Below are 15,358 nucleotides of genomic sequence, written 5' to 3' on the forward strand. Positions count from 1 at the left end.
ACTCTCTCGGCCGCGTCTTCGTCTTCCGCTGCCGGTGACACGCTGCTCGAGCTCGGCGCGCCCCCCGGCGCCGCCGCCACCGTCCTCCCCGCGCCGCGCAAACTGCACCTCGTCACGCACGGCGACGGCTGGCTGCCGCGGCCTCCTCCCGGCTCCACCTCGAGGCGCACCACGCCGGCCGCTCCCGCTACGTGCTCTCCGGCTCCACAGCACGTCGACGGACTCCTCCTCGTCATGCACTTGACCAACCCGTCGAGGCTGCTGCTGACCGTGGTGCACCATGCCCGGCCACGCACGGCCGCGTCCGCCTTGCCCTCGTCGTCGCCACACTGAGCAGCTCCGCGAGTCTGCGGCTGTGACTGCGCGCGCGGCTGCGGCGACCTCTGGCGCGGCGAGGCAGAGCAGGGGAACCGCGACCTCCTCCCGGCTCACGCGACGGCCGCTCCACACACACACTGAAGGCCGGGCGCGCGCGCCCGTCGAAGCTGGCACGGAAGGCCCCGTCCGCTCGCCGCCCCCTCCAGTCCGGCGACCTCCTGGGCTCAATGGCTGCTGCTGCGAGGGCAAGAGGCGCGCGCGGCGAGGGCTGGAGACGCGCGCGGGTGGAGCTGGACGGGGCGGCGAGCGGACGCAGCACGGCGGCGAGCAGGCAGGGAGCAGCGAGGCAGCGCGGCGAGGAGAGGAGCAAGGCGGCGAGCGGGGAGATGCGGGGCGGGGTCGGCGACGCCAGGCGAGGGAGGCGTCGGGGCTGCATCGGCCGCGTGAGCTGTGTGTTGGGCGGTGGTGGAAGGAAGAGAGAAAGGAGAGGAGAGAGGAGAGAGGGGAGAGAGAGGGGCTGCAGGTGGGCCTGCGCATGCAAAAGGCGAGCGCCGGCGTTCCCAGCTGCCCCCTAGGGAGCTGGGTGTGGGGTGAGCGCGCCGGCCGTAACATTTGCTAAATCTGGCTAAAAACGAGGTCCTGGGTGCATGTCTGGGACGTTTTTTTACAACCGGCGCTAAAAAAGTGCTCCTGTGGGGGCTGTCGGGGCCGGGTGGAGATGCTCTAACACATCACCCAAGATAACACAATCTACTCGTGCGTCCTGCACGAGTAGATTGTGAGTCGATGGCATTAGTTTTGTGGGTATAAAACTGCCCAATGAAATATTTCCTACATGTTCGACTCCCGAAATAATAAGTGCAGTACCTTCTTTCTAACTGAACTTGCATGATGCATGTAGAAAAAGAAGCATACATGATCACTAATTGCCTCTTTCTCGTCTCTATGAATTAAATGTGATGTGAGAGAGACTCAAAGCACTTTAACTTAGTTGGACTCAAAGTGAGCGTAATATAATAAAAATCTATTTTTTTAGATGAGCCCAAACTAGAAAGGAGAGAGTAATAATATAGTATTTATTATGATACGATATCGTGATATGATACTCAAGTTTTTTTTATTTAATTCTATGTCATCTCGTCAAAAATTTAAAATTCAGAAGAATGAAGACTGTTTAAAAAGTCAAAGGTCAGAGAGTGAAATTGGAAAACAGTTTTCAGGTATATGAGCAAAAGCCCGTGTCCCAGTGAACTTTCGAGGAACCGGGTTCGCCCGCCCTGCCCGCTGCGGCGAGCACACGGCGTTTTGGGGTTGGCAGGAACGACAAGTACAAGTGGGTAAAGAAAGGATTAGCCCAATCTATCCACATCATGTCCGCCTGTAGCGTCGGCGTCGTACAGCAGCAGCAGCCGGTGAGGCTGCGTTCGTTCAATTTCCTTCACGGTTTGTCACGAGCGACGTCGACTTACACCATTTCCACGTTCTTGCGATTACTTTTCCGCATCGTCCACATGAAGATTACATAGAAGTTTCTTAGATACTTCATTCACCAGGGCACCAAGCAAGGAGAAAACACTTCCGACGGTCATCAGCCTGAATTACTTGCATTGCATTTTTCTGGAGGCGACGAATGGTCCAGCGGTGCTAGCTTACTACTATTCCCAGTATTGACACCAAGAGTGTGCATTTGAACAGTAATTATCCGTTGGGATTAATTGCTATCGTTCAGAATGTTTCTGACGATCCAATGCGCGCCAGGTAATTCCAGGCGTACAGCTAAAGCTCAAGCTAATCGGAGCCTGACCGCCGGCACGGCGGGCTCGACCACCCGGAACACGTGGACGCGGAACTCGGCCGCGCCGACGAGCTCGAAGACGCAGCAGTCCCCTTCCTCGAGGCAGTTGCCGCGCGCGAACGCGCACCACCCGCGCGACAGCCGGTCCCTCGTGCCGGGGATGTAGAGCGCCGCCCACGCCTTGCCGCCCGGGTCCCGGAGCACCATCTCCGTCTTCTCCCGGGGCAGGTGCTGCCTCGAGAACCCCGTGGGGAACCTCTGCATCACATACGGTCAGGCATCTGGCAAGTTGACGGGCTAGCTATGGCTGCTCGGCCGGCGCTCACCATCATGAAGGAGTAGTAGACGTGCATGGTGCTCATGCGGATGACGCAGTACGGGAGCGACGACCGGAACGCGCGCGCCAGCTCCATGGCCCGCTGCCGCTCGGCGCTCGCCACGGGGCGGCGGCGGGACACGTACCCGTTGTACTTCCTCACGGAAGGGGGGATGCTGGCCGCGGCGAGGTCGACGTGGATGCTCCGCGTTTTCACCGCGCACCCGTCCTTGGTCCCGGCTGGCAAGCGGCCCGGCGGGAGCTGCCCCGACTCCGACGGTGGCGGGGCGATCAAGCACAGCGGGAGCTCGCCGGCGCCCGCCTCGGCCTTCATAGGGCCGGGATGCCCGGCTGATCCTGCAAGACCGTTACATGCATTGTGGTGAACGGAAAACATCGCCGCCATTGCGTCTGAAAAAACAAATCTGAATGCTATGTACTAGAAGGAAGAGAAACAGAGGGACGTACCATTTGACTTGTCCGATTCCGGCATCCGATCGGAGCACGCGACTTGGGGTAGCTGCTCGGCAGGCGCACGGTACGGGACCAGCTCCATGCCGGCCGAATCATCCACGGCCCGCGACGCCGTCCTCGGCCGACCCCGCTTCCTGCGCGGCCGGGGCGCGTCTCCGGCGAGCAGCAGGTCCTCCCGCTCGCACGCCGACTTGTCGAACACCATGGCGGCGAAGCTGGTGCCGCCGTCGTGGCGGAAGACGAGGAACTCGAGCTCCCGCAGCGCCTGGTCCTGCACGAACTTGGCCCAGCCGGCTGTGAAGAAGGTGCCCTCGGCGGTCCGGCGGATGACGACCTGCCACGTCCGGCCGCTGGGGCCCTCCAGGGTGGCCGCCATGGACGCCTCCTTCAGGCCCTTGGCCTTCCTGGACGCCTCCCACGGGATGTGCTTGCAGAACTTTGGCGGGATTTTCTGCATGCATGGAGGAGTCATTTTGAGAGGACACGACATAAGTGTGCAAACTTTCTTGCGCTTCGAATCCATCGGTGCATGCATGCATGCCTTGCCGAGAGCGTGGTGCATTCATGCATGCATTAGCATGCAAGTTTTTTGTTCTCGGTAATTTTAATCGGTTTGGCAAACCAAGTTAGAGCTAGAACACATGCAATGGAATATGCAAGACAGCACGGGAAGCAGTCAATTACATGTACCGATCGATGGTGCACTCACCAGGCGCTTCTTGAAGTCGCCGATGAGCACCTTGAAGAAGTGTGGCCGCCTCTCCACCGACGCCCACGGCGACTGCCTCTCCGTGTCCGGCATCGATCGGAAGAGCTTCAAGCACTCACACTGCGATCGATCAGCACCCGCGTGTTGTGCCGCGGACCAGGGAGGCGATAAGGTTAAACCTGCCGAGGGCACTGGAAAAAAGGGCGAGGGGTTAATTTTTACCGGCCGGGGAAAGAGACGAGAGAGCTCGGCTTTTGATGGGGTGGTTGGTTTTTGGCTGTGGCCGGCGATCAGCCTCCCTCCGTGTGGAGCGCGCGGTGTCTGATTTGATTTCACGCGCGCCGTGCCAGCTGATGATGATTAAACTAGGCCAAAAAGCCCCCCGGAAACCAGGGTGCAGTGCAACACACCGTCCCGCTCGCCCACTCTCAAGCCAAAAATGCTCACTTCACCGGTTCACCCGAGTAAAATGACTATTACCGCTGACCATCTAGCCCCACCATGGGTGCAAGGTCCCCCGGGCCCATGCTCCAGCGAGTGCACTTCGCTTTTCTTGACACCAACCGTGCACTTCGCATGCAACGCGAGTAGACGCGCTCGTACATGTCAAATGTATGCCTCTGTTTTTCTCAGGAAAATATCGAAATATATGCCAACTATTTCCCCCCAAAGTTTGTTAATTCTTTTTTTTTGCGGGAAATCTTCCGGTCTATTCATCTTCAATCATGGCAGTACACGAATACCAAAAATAATAAAAATTACATCTAGATCCATAGAACACCTAGCGACGACTACAAGCACTGAAGCGAGCCGAAGGCGCGTCGCCGTCATCGCCCCTTCATCGTCAGAGTCGGGCACAACTTGTTGTAGTAGACAGTCGGAAAGTCGTCGTGCTAAGGCCCCATAGGACCAGGGCACCAGAACAGCAATCGCCGCAGATGAAGAATAACATAGATCGGAAGGATCCAATCCAAAGACACACGAACGTAGACGAACACCAACGAGATCCGAGCAAATCCACCAAAGATAGATCCGCCGAAGACACACCTCCACACGCCCAACAACAATGCTAGACGCACCACTGGAACGGGGGCTAGGCGGGGAGACCTTTATTCCATCTTCAGAAAGCCGCCGCCGTTTCGTCTTCCTGAGCAGAACACAAACCCTAACAAAATTGAAAGAAACGACTAAAAACGAAGCCCTCCCGCCGGCCCTTGGCAGGATCCACCGCGCCTCCATGGCCCTAGGGCCACCGGAGACGAGGTGGACCTGCGTCAGAGCCGGCGAGAGGCAGAAACCCTAGCTGCTTTTTATAGGAGGAGGAAGAGGCGGCTGTGGTGGTCTTTGTGGGGTTGTTAATTCTAATATACACATGTTGAAAACCAAGCGTTATATGAAGCTAATAGCATCGACTCCAGCTCAAAACTGCATATTTTTTTAAAAACTGTATTTTATTTCCCACGAAAAATACCTTATTCCATAACCTTGGTACGACATGTAGTTCTTCTTTCCAACGACAATATTTCCAAAATGAGTTGAACATATATAAAGTTGCCACGAGAGGTGGCACAATAATAACGCAAACGGTACACTTGATAATATATAAATAACACCATACTTTTGTAACAGAAAAGCACACATATATACAGTGATATCACTGTGCGAGATCACCCTTTTTCAGATTGCAGAGTATATTTCAATCTGTCGTCATGTCAAAGATTTACCCTCTATTATTGATGGTTGATCACAGTAAAAATGTCCAAAAATAGAGGTTATATGATGGTTTTACGCATAGCCGATCGAGGAGTGCCTAAAATGTGTATCTTCTCAAGTTATGTGAGAAAGTTTAAGACCCGCCCCTCCTCCAAATTCAGTGTGTTTTAATTTAAGTTCTTCGGATGAATAATTGAATTTTCAAATAGGTTCCACCGATTCACTCGAGAAGAGGAAAATGACAAAAAAATGTGTTATATTTAGTGCCGGCTCCTGCTGAAAACTCTACTTTATTTTCCACACAAAAATATCGTATTCTATAATCTAGGAACGGCATCTGGTTCTTCTTTGCAACGACAATGTTTCTAAAATGAGTCGAGAATATATAAAGTGGTCACGAAAGACGACACAATAATGACACAAATAGTACACTTGCTAATATATAAATAACACCGTACAATTGCAACAGGAAAGCACACGTGTGTACAGTGATATCATTGTGCGAGATCACGCCTTTTCGGATTCCTGAGTATATTTCAATCTGTTATCATGTCAAAGATTTACCATCTATCATTGATGGTTGGTCCTAGTAAAAATGTTCAATAATAGAGGTTATATGATGGTTTTACGCATGGCTGGTTGACGAGTGCCTAGGATGTGCATCTTCTCAAGCTATGTGAGAAAGTTTAAGGCCTGATCATCCCCCAAATTCAATGTGTTTTAACTTATGTTCCTTCCCGTGAATAATTGGATTTTCAAACAGGTTCCAGTCATTCATTTGGGCACAATGTGACAAAAAAAAAACCATGTTTGAGGACTGGTCATAGACATCCCCGCATGTTTGGGCAGATATTGCCCCTGATTTTGTTCAAGGGTGTGGTGACTAGCCATATGGCTAGGATCCTAGTCTAAGCGGAATAGAATTTATTTCCTTAAAAAAAAAAAAGCAGTGCACCCTTTATTTCACTTCCCTTGGCTAGCAGTACTACAAGATGGTATGGGAGGGCAGAAATTGCAAGAGTCTCAATTTGCATCTGCATAATCTCGCTTTAGCCAACCTAGATTCGTTGATACAGTTCATAGGTCTCTGCTCAATCAGATGAGAATTGCCGCTAGCGTCTTGCTCCATGATTAGCTGCAGCTTTCTGCCACAGTACAATGATGATCGAATTGGAACCCAGCATGGAGACTTGGACAGTGTCATTTACACCCAAAAACGCAAGAGACGAGCCTTATCAACTACTCTCGCAGTTAAAATGGCCTTTCTCATCGTGCTTGTCTCTTGGACAGTATGAAATGAAAGAAACTATAGAGTGTTCCTCCACAAGAATGCGCTACTGCCAATCCTCCTCAAACTTGTAGTTGATGAAGCTAACCTTTGGGTTACCGTGGGTGCTAAAACCAGGGAATGTTGTTTTGTGCAAGTAATTTTTATGCGGTGATGTGGGTCACTTGTAAAACTCTATTCTCTTCTCATTTAATGGATGAGGCAAATCATATACCTTCATTTTGAAAAAGAAAACTCTCGCAGTCAAGGTCACAACTTATGCATTCCAAGATGCACAGATTGCAATTATTATTGCGCCATACGGTAGAGGAAAGCACCAAATTGTTGCATCATAGCAACTCAGACACTGCATGCAATGACATACATATGATTAGAGCATGCTGAGAAAAATGATCTTTACCTGGTGCCCGTTGCACCTACCTACCAAAATCTCCCCATGGAGTATCATGCATGTATGGGCATCGTACCCACGGCCTACAGGAGGAGAATCTTTTCTGGTGTCGCCACCAAAGAGCCAAGAATGCATGCGGCCAACTACTTGCAGAAAACAATGGCCATAGTACCGAGGAAGAAACTGTAGAAACTTTTATTCCAAACCTGTCCTTCTCCACCACATGCACCGGACGATAACTTTGTCCGATGAGAATTCAAAGACTTATCTTATCTGGCCACAAAGGCAGTTTATACATCACATCCAGGGCAAAAGCACTACTACAGTATACAGACCAAGTAGTAGTAGCAAGCGAATACTCCCTCCGTCCCAAAATAGGTTGCAAAAGCGTCTTACATTGTGGGACGAAGGAAGTACCCCTCCGTCCGGAAATACTTGTTATCAAAATGAATAAAAGGGGATGTATCTAGATGTATTTTAGTTCTAGATGCATCCCTTTTTGTCCATTTTGATGACAAGTATATTCGGACGGAGGGAGTACTACAGAATAGGCAGCACAGGAAGTAAATACGAAACAAAGCTTGAACCAACTCCGGTTGCACAGCTTAACCACAAGTGGTGTTCTTCAGGGATTTTGAAGCAAGTAGTTGGACAAACTGTTTCTGTACACAGCCGGATGAATGCGGATTCACCTGTAATTGCGGTAAATCGGGCTGTACATGCAGCTCTCTGCATACTTGACCAGGTCCTTCGGCCGAGGGCGCCTACTCGCCAAACCTACGTCGGGTGAGACGGATTGATGGTGAGCAAAGACGATGATAAGCATTTATATTTTAATAACTTAAGAACATTGGCAAGTGTGGTGGCTGACCAAGTTCATATGCCTTTGCTGCAACGTTGGCCGCGATATGAGCAGAGATCTTTCTGATATTTGAGAAGGGGGGATAAATTAGCCCCTTGTCAAAATTCTCCTGTGTGACCTGCTGAGCCAGAGCCTCCGCTGTTCCAGGGAAGGAATGGATTAAATTCAGTTTGCTGGATTAGCACATAGTACTATTTCAAGAAGACCTACAGTATGCGTATATCAGTTTCATGTAAACTAAGTTGGGTCCTGAAGAGCTTCTTAATTAAAAAGAAATAGTTATTCTGAAATTTGTATTTTGTATGGTGGAATTACACAGCGATATGTTGCACATTAGCTATCCCGGCGAGTACTTACAGGCTGCAAGAAGCATGTCATCATGCACACGGATTGCCCCAGACATCACCACCCCAAGGCCAAACCCTGGAAAGATATATGCATTGTTTGCCTGTGACCAGGACCAATATCAAAAAGTTCAGTGCAGACCATTTAAAGCAGATAAAAACCTCTGAATGAACAGTTTTCGCTGTTCAAACCTGGCCAGGCACATGTATCTTGCCATTGTACTCCACTGGATCAAATGGGCTTCCAGTTGCAAACACTGCTCGACCCTGTTAAGCCAGTCAGTGAGTCAGTTAGCACTGAAAACGTTGCATACCTCTATCAATAAGATAACGAGTACAGAGCAAGTTAATTGCCGATAGAGATTAATTACCTTGCTCCATGTGTAAGCTTGTTCAGCAGTGCACTCAGCCTGCGACGTTGGGTTGGACAGGGCAAGAATGATAGGCATCTACATTTTCTTACAGAACACCATTAGATACTGTTCAAAATAATAAGAAGTAAAACAAGTTAGCACGGTGAAAGTTACCTCATTAAATGAGGAAATGGCTTCAACAACCTCCTGTGTGAAAGTCTGCCCCTTTCCAGATGTGCCAATCAACACTGTTGGTTTGATAGCCTGGAATGTCAGAAGACAAACTTGGGTCAGAAGATAAGCTTGCAAAGATCCAGGTTACTGAGAACAACTAAGGTGAACCCATGAGATTATTCTTTTTCAAAAGTGTACTCATACATTCACTGCATCTAAGAGGTTGCGGACATGCTCATGCTCATGAGCCCATGGTTTCTTGAAGTGTTGAAGAGACTCCTTTCGCGCACTAACGATCAGGCCCTGTCAATTGATTAGCATCTATAGTTAGCAAGTAGGAATACACTGAAATTCCAGGCCAAATTACTGAAAGAGATACGAGATATTCCTAGATTCTTAACCTTTGAATCAACAAGCCAGATTTTCTTGCGGCATTCGTCTATTGGTGTTTTTGTCTGCACATGGCAACAATTATTAGACAATCCAGATTCATGACATGTGTGCACAAGCTGCAAATGACAGCAAAACCCAAGATAAAAAAATATGCACCACCTGTCTTGACATCTCAAGAGCTATAAGTTCCGCAATACCTGTCCCAGCCTGCAAGCACCAGAGCAAATATATTGGTTTGTGGAGAAAATATGCTACACAGCCTCCAATGAACCGATGAATAGAAACTTAAACTCAATGAAATTAATAGTAATATTTATAATATGAACCATAAAATAAAGGAGAACTAATCCTGATAAAATTGGCACACATAAAATTGTAGTTTTTTTTTCTTGCATGAAAAATTGTGTAGTCAAATAAGGGACCATCAACTATTCTAAACTGTAGGGGAGGGGGGGGGGGAGCAAATACAAGTTACTAAACCTTGGAGGGGGGCAAGTAGAAACTGTTTTCTGTTTTACACATAAAATTGAAGGGCATAGGCAGAAAAATTTCAATCTTAGAAATACCCTAACAACTTAGGAAACATTGAAGCCCAGAGAAAGCAAGAGTGATCCTTTTGTGTGAACTAATGATATGTCAAAACAAGAAAGCACAAAGAGACCTCTCCAGCTCCCAAGAACAGGTAGGTGTGCTCTGCTAATGTACCACCAACTAATTTCAGTGCTGCAACAAGCCCAGCAAGGACCACCGAAGCTGTTCCCTGCAATATGTAAACAGTAAGTCAACATTAGTACATTCAAAAAGCCCCAGACCCCAGTTAACATTTGTATGGACAACAAAAATCTAAGGGCAACTCTATGCTACATTTAATCATATTTTACAATTTACTGTATCACAACCAAGCTAACAGTCATTCAGTTACAGTACCTGAATGTCATCATTGAATACAAGGTGGGTTGTTCCGTATCTTGCAAGGAGATCAAAGGCATTGTGGTTTGCAAAATCCTCGAACTGCATGATAAGAAGACGTTAACTCGTTATAATAAACATGAGGCAACTCATTTCGCATCAGCATGTATTTTCTGCTCCCAAACTTTGTTCAAAATATAGCTTTTCTTAGCATGTAAGTTACCTGAATGAGAACTTTCTCCCCATAGTTTTGCTTCACAGCAGCCATAAATTCATGCAGAAAATCAGCATACTCCTGATAGCACAAAAAAGGTCAATTAAGAATTTCAGGTGGTAACTAGAATGAGTTAAGAATACAGGCAGAAAAAAACGTCATCGTCCAACCTGGCCAGTGGCCCTTTTTTGCCTCAAGCCAATGTAAAATTCATCATTCAGAAGCTCCTCATTATTTGTACCAACATCCAATGTGATTGGCAAGCACTTCAGGAATACCAATAACATGTTAGTCCATGCAATCAAGAAACGGCATTCTGAGAAAAAGAGGTAGGTATAACTGACAACTTACTGCAGATGGACGAACCCCTCCCAGAGCAGTGTAAAGGGAAAGCTTACCAACAGGAATCCCCATTCCCTGCACATAAAATATTGCATTCAGCACAAGATCCTCAGAGGCAGTTCACCAATTTTTTTTCCTGTTTACAAGGGAGACACATACACACACACAAACACCACAATCATACACCCACATGAGTGTGCCCCCATAAGGCCTAGAACTGAAAGAGATGGGAACAAGTCGTGAACATCATAAATTTTCAGACACATAAAAGTTAAATACCTGGCATCCAAGATCTCCAAGCCCCAAAATACGTTCACCGTCAGTAACGACAATAACCTGAATGCTTCTCTCAGGCCAGTTCTTCAGCACCTCAAGGATCTTTCCCCTACACAGCCAGCAAAATTATATATGAACATGAACAGCAAATAGAACCTCAACGAACAAATCCATGAAGCAAAACCTACTTCTCTTTCAAGCTGATGTAAAGACCCTGCGGACGACTATATATTGACCCATACTTTTGGCAGGCCTCACCAACAGTTGGAGTGTACACAATAGGAAGCAGCTCCTCAACATTGTCAATGAGGAGCTTGTAGAAAAGCCTCTCATTCCTCTCCTGCAATATGAATTAAAACAACAGTGTAACCAAAGTAGGTTTCTCACATCAGCTACACTATGGAAGCTAAGAAAAATATAGTGAACAGTTACTTGAAGGTCCATCATAGCCATGTAACGCTGCAGAGGTAGCTGGTATTGGCGAATATTATGCATGATCTTCCTCTCCTGATAAAATCAGAGTACACTGGATCAGAGATGAGCCCACACATGAAATTAAGAATCAAGGATTGTCAGACCTGGAGCTCCTGGGATGTGACTGCTGGTGGCAGAAGGCCACGAAGGTAGTGTGTCTCGCGCTCCTTCTCTGTGAAGGCAAGCCCCTTGTTGTAGCGTGGATCCCTCAACAAATTGTAACCGCTGCCACACACCAAACAAGTTAGAATTTCCATTTGAGCATATATATAGCCCAAAAATTTCTCCTTACCTAGGGGTGATCATGCATTTCCATTGGTAAATGACTCAAATTCTACCATGTCAGTTTTATGATTAGGCGAAGTACTATTGTGTAGTGTCAATTACCGCACACTTAAGATGAAATCAGTTTGGCGACCTCAGGGATGCAAGATCAAAACATATCACAGTTTCATATGAAAACACGAAGCATCATGATTTAAAACTTTTTTTCCTGTCAATTGCCGTCAGTTACCACCTAGTAGGATAAAATACCAATAATTATTCCCTCAGCAGATCTTTTTAGGGCCTGTCAAATTCTAAGTTGTGTGATTTTTTATTTCATATGTCGTCGTATCACAGTTTCATATGAAAATCGAAACACATCACAGTTTGATATGAAAACACGAAGCATCATGATTTAAAACATTTTTCCTGTCAATTGTCGTCAGTTGCCGCCTAGTAGGATAAAAAATATCAATAACTATTACTTCAGCAAATTATTTTAGGACTTGTCTATTTCTAAGTTGTGTACCTAAATGATCAATCGAAAATATACATAACTTAAGAGTAAGATTGGAATTACGTTTATTTTCTTCTTCTGAAATTGCACACTTCCAAGTTCAATACTGCAACATTAGGTGACTGAAATTTATGAAAAATTGGCAGCTGAGAATTGATAAAACCGTGTGAAATTCCGATAACCAGAAGACACAAAACGCCATAACCTCCTACTAAATCGTTTGTCTCCGGGAAGAAGCAGAGACCCCTACCCCTAGGGCCCAGGCCAGGGCGGATCAGAAAGCTTATCCTTAAAAATGAACCAAGCGAAGTAACCCTCCGACTGGGACGCTCACCTCGCGACAGAGACGGTCCACGGCGTGACGAACTGCTCCTCGGTGGCGCGGTCCTCGCCGTAGGTGTCCTCGACGCCGCCGCCCACCGTCGCCGCGTCGTCCATGTCCAGCACGCACGGCGCCCCGACTCCCCGTATCTCCTTCATGGTGCTCTCCATCTCCCCCTTCGGCCCCGCCTCCGCCGATGCCACGAACCCCCTCCTACCAACGTGCCACCACCTCGTCGCCGCCGCCGCTAGTCCCCTCCGCGTTTCCCCGCCCAGGTGGCGCCCGCAGCAGCCTCTCCGCGCACCGCTTGAGCTGCTCCCCTGATGTTGCCACTGCCGCGCTAGTAGCTGGTGATGGAGCAGTGGTGTTTATCAAAGGTGGTGGTGATGTGGTTAGCCGGGAGCAAATATATTATTGTTGATTGATCCAAGACAGCAACTGGGCGTGGACCGAAGGAGGGAGTTGGGGGCGCGAGATTACCGGAAGGAAGCGGGCGCGCATGGCCGCTGCCGAGCGGGTCCCGCCGGCCACCGCCCTGACAGCGACGGCGAGGCGCCTCGCCCCGGCGGCGGAAGGGGTGGAGCGGGGAGGAGGGAAACAAGTGGAAGCTTGAAACGTGGTTGGTTTGTGGCTGCTTTGTCTTCGTCGTTTGGTGGTTGCGACAAATCAAAGAAAATGTTAATGCTCACACGTGTGGGCATTTGTACATCGCCCACACGTCTCCATCACCACTCATTTTACCACGTATGAATAGATGACATCAGCAGAATTTTTTCGTTTTGGGCTTAAAAATGTTGTATATCCTAAATAAAAAAGTGAACTAAAAATCCGTTTTCATCATTAAATCTGTCTCGACGAGATCTTCAAAACTACACCTCATGTTGATATGTTTCGATGAATTTTTTTTTGCCAGAAGTTGCCACGATGTTTACACGATGTTTACACTGCAGTTGCCATAGGGCTTAAACTAAAGTTGCCATGTGGCAATTTTAGTTTGTAGATCATGACAATTTTAGTATTTTGATGATGGCAACTCCAGTACTTTGACCATGAAAATTATTTTTTGTATGAACCATGGCAATTTTACGTGCATGTATCATGGCAATTTTAGTTTATGGTTCATGGCAAGTCTAGTTTCTTAATTCCCCATTTTATAAATGTCAAAATTTACTTTTAAATGTAAAAGAAAATAGCTGAAACATATCATGGCAACTTCAGTGTAAACATCATGGCAATTCATATGTAATAGACATGGCAACTTTTAATCCAAAAAAAATTCATCAAAACATATCAACATGGGATCTAGTTTCGAAGATCTCATCGCGAGGGATATGGTGAAAACGAATTTTCAATCGGATTTTTCGTTTAAGAGATAAAACATTTTAAAAACTGAAAATCTAAAAAGATTTCTGCATGCATGCATGCGATGACGTGGAAATCAAGACGTGTGGTGCGTCTCCTTTCCTGCCACACGTGTGGCAGTTAGCGCGACCCCAAATCAAAGGTTTTGGTAAATGATCTGTTTTTCTTTTTGGAAATGCTAAAAATCAGATGCCAGAATATTAAGTATGGCATCCGAGACTTTTAATGGCATGGCAATTTCCTTCCCAAGCATGACAAAAGCTTGCGACACCTATTTTATTTTTGTGACACATCATTAAAAAACATGGACGATGATAACTGCCACACGTGTGGGCGTTAAGATGTCTGCACATACATTTTGTATGGTGTCTAAAAGGACCAGCCCACACGCCTAGGTGTGGGCAAAACAACTAGCGCTCACATATCTTTTTTCTCTTGCAGTCCCTCTCACACGCTTATGCGTGGGCAAAATGCATAACGCCCACACGACCTCTCTCAGCCACCTACCTCATTGTCCCGCACGCCCCTCGTGACAGTCACCACGCGCCCCCGCAGTTGCCATGGTCCGGATCCTCTTCAATGTCCGTTTAACTGCAGTTGCAATGTCGCTGAACTACAGTTGCCATGTCGGACAACTACAGTTGCTATGGTTTCTCAACTGTAGTTGCCATGTATGGTCTGATCTACTGCAGTTGCCATGATTTAAAAAATTTAGGAGTTGCCACCTACTAACACTAGACAGTTGCCATGTATGGTCTGGTTTACTGCAGTTGCCATGATTTCAAAATTTTAGGAGTTGCCACCTAGTAACACTAGGCAGTTGCCATGTAGCACTACAAAAAGTGCATGTCAAAAAAACATGTTTGGGTAAAAGAAAGAGTTGCCATGTGCTCACAAGCACCCTAGAGCAGTTGCCATGTAAAAAAAAGAGTTGTCATCTGCTTACGTGCACGCTAGGGCAGTTGTCATGTACTATGCAAAAACACATGGCAACTCGGGGAAAAAGAGAGTTGCCATCTGCTTACAAGCAAAGCTAGGGCAGTTGCCATGTACCCTGCAGAAATACATGGCAACTAACAACTTCGGATGTGGGCAAGGAGACGGGCGTGTGGGCGAAGTGATAAATGCCCACACATCAGCCCCTCTGCGTGCGTGAAAACTGATGTGTGGGTGAATTGCTAAACGCTCACACACACCAGCCCCTCGTGTGATGAAAAAGGACGTGTGGACGACCGAATGAATGACCACACACCAGCCCAGTCCTACGTGGCACACAAAAACTGCTAAAACGCGCCAAGATTCGTGCAGAATTGGTTGGACGAGAATCCATGCATGTGGGCGAGTTACCAGACGCCCACACGTGTGGGTGTTAGTGTTTCTGAAAAATATTCGGTTTGCCATATTTAAAAATCTGACATTAAATTTGTAATGTGACTTTTTTCGGCTGTAAGATCAACTCCAACGCAACGACCTAAATGGTACGCGCATGTCCGTTTGCATCGGGTGGACCAAAACATCAGCCCAACATGCCGACCCAAACCCAAATAG

General features: G+C 47.5%; 2 protein-coding genes across 2 annotated transcripts; both read right to left on the reverse strand.

Annotated features, from left to right (window-relative positions):
* Window positions 1–1,655: 1,655 nt before the first annotated feature.
* On the reverse strand, window positions 1,656–3,879 carry LOC123065656 (B3 domain-containing protein Os01g0723500-like). Its single transcript, XM_044488897.1, has 4 exons — window positions 3,613–3,879; window positions 2,898–3,354; window positions 2,440–2,786; window positions 1,656–2,371 (listed from the first exon to the last, which is right to left on the reverse strand). The coding sequence occupies exons 1-4, from the start codon at window positions 3,703–3,705 to the stop codon at window positions 2,102–2,104; spliced, it is 1,167 nt and encodes a 388-aa protein (XP_044344832.1). The 5' UTR covers window positions 3,706–3,879; the 3' UTR covers window positions 1,656–2,101.
* Window positions 3,880–7,173: 3,294 nt separating this feature from the next.
* LOC123070746 (NADP-dependent malic enzyme) lies at window positions 7,174–13,082 on the reverse strand. The gene is made up of 20 exons (XM_044494063.1): window positions 12,929–13,082; window positions 12,461–12,795; window positions 11,450–11,570; window positions 11,304–11,378; window positions 11,060–11,211; window positions 10,875–10,980; window positions 10,605–10,670; window positions 10,424–10,519; window positions 10,263–10,334; window positions 10,058–10,141; window positions 9,792–9,890; window positions 9,290–9,337; window positions 9,139–9,192; window positions 8,942–9,040; window positions 8,738–8,827; window positions 8,582–8,659; window positions 8,403–8,477; window positions 8,224–8,314; window positions 7,876–8,004; window positions 7,174–7,781 (listed from the first exon to the last, which is right to left on the reverse strand). Exons 1-20 carry the CDS (start codon window positions 12,947–12,949, stop codon window positions 7,693–7,695), a joined length of 1,980 nt encoding a protein of 659 aa, XP_044349998.1. The 5' UTR covers window positions 12,950–13,082; the 3' UTR covers window positions 7,174–7,692.
* Window positions 13,083–15,358: the final 2,276 nt, after the last annotated feature.

The sequence above is a fragment of the Triticum aestivum genome, chromosome 3B (genome assembly GCF_018294505.1).
Source record: "Triticum aestivum cultivar Chinese Spring chromosome 3B, IWGSC CS RefSeq v2.1, whole genome shotgun sequence".
Classification (NCBI taxonomy): domain Eukaryota; kingdom Viridiplantae; phylum Streptophyta; class Magnoliopsida; order Poales; family Poaceae; genus Triticum; species Triticum aestivum.

Coding starts and splice junctions, on each gene's coding strand:
- LOC123070746 (XM_044494063.1), bottom strand. CDS start 12,949: ATGCGCGCCCGCTTCCTTCCG. Junction 10,142..10,262: donor GGGAGAAAGTTCTCATTCAG/GTAACTTACATG, acceptor CTTATCATGCAG/TTCGAGGATTTTGCAAACCA. Junction 7,782..7,875: donor AGCAAAGGCATATGAACTTG/GTCAGCCACCAC, acceptor CACCCGACGTAG/GTTTGGCGAGTAGGCGCCCT.
- LOC123065656 (XM_044488897.1), bottom strand. CDS start 3,705: ATGCCGGACACGGAGAGGCAGTCGCCGTGGGCGTCGGTGGAGAGGCGG. Junction 2,787..2,897: donor GGAATCGGACAAGTCAAATG/GTACGTCCCTCT, acceptor ACGGTCTTGCAG/GATCAGCCGGGCATCCCGGC. Junction 2,372..2,439: donor TCTACTACTCCTTCATGATG/GTGAGCGCCGGC, acceptor TATGTGATGCAG/AGGTTCCCCACGGGGTTCTC.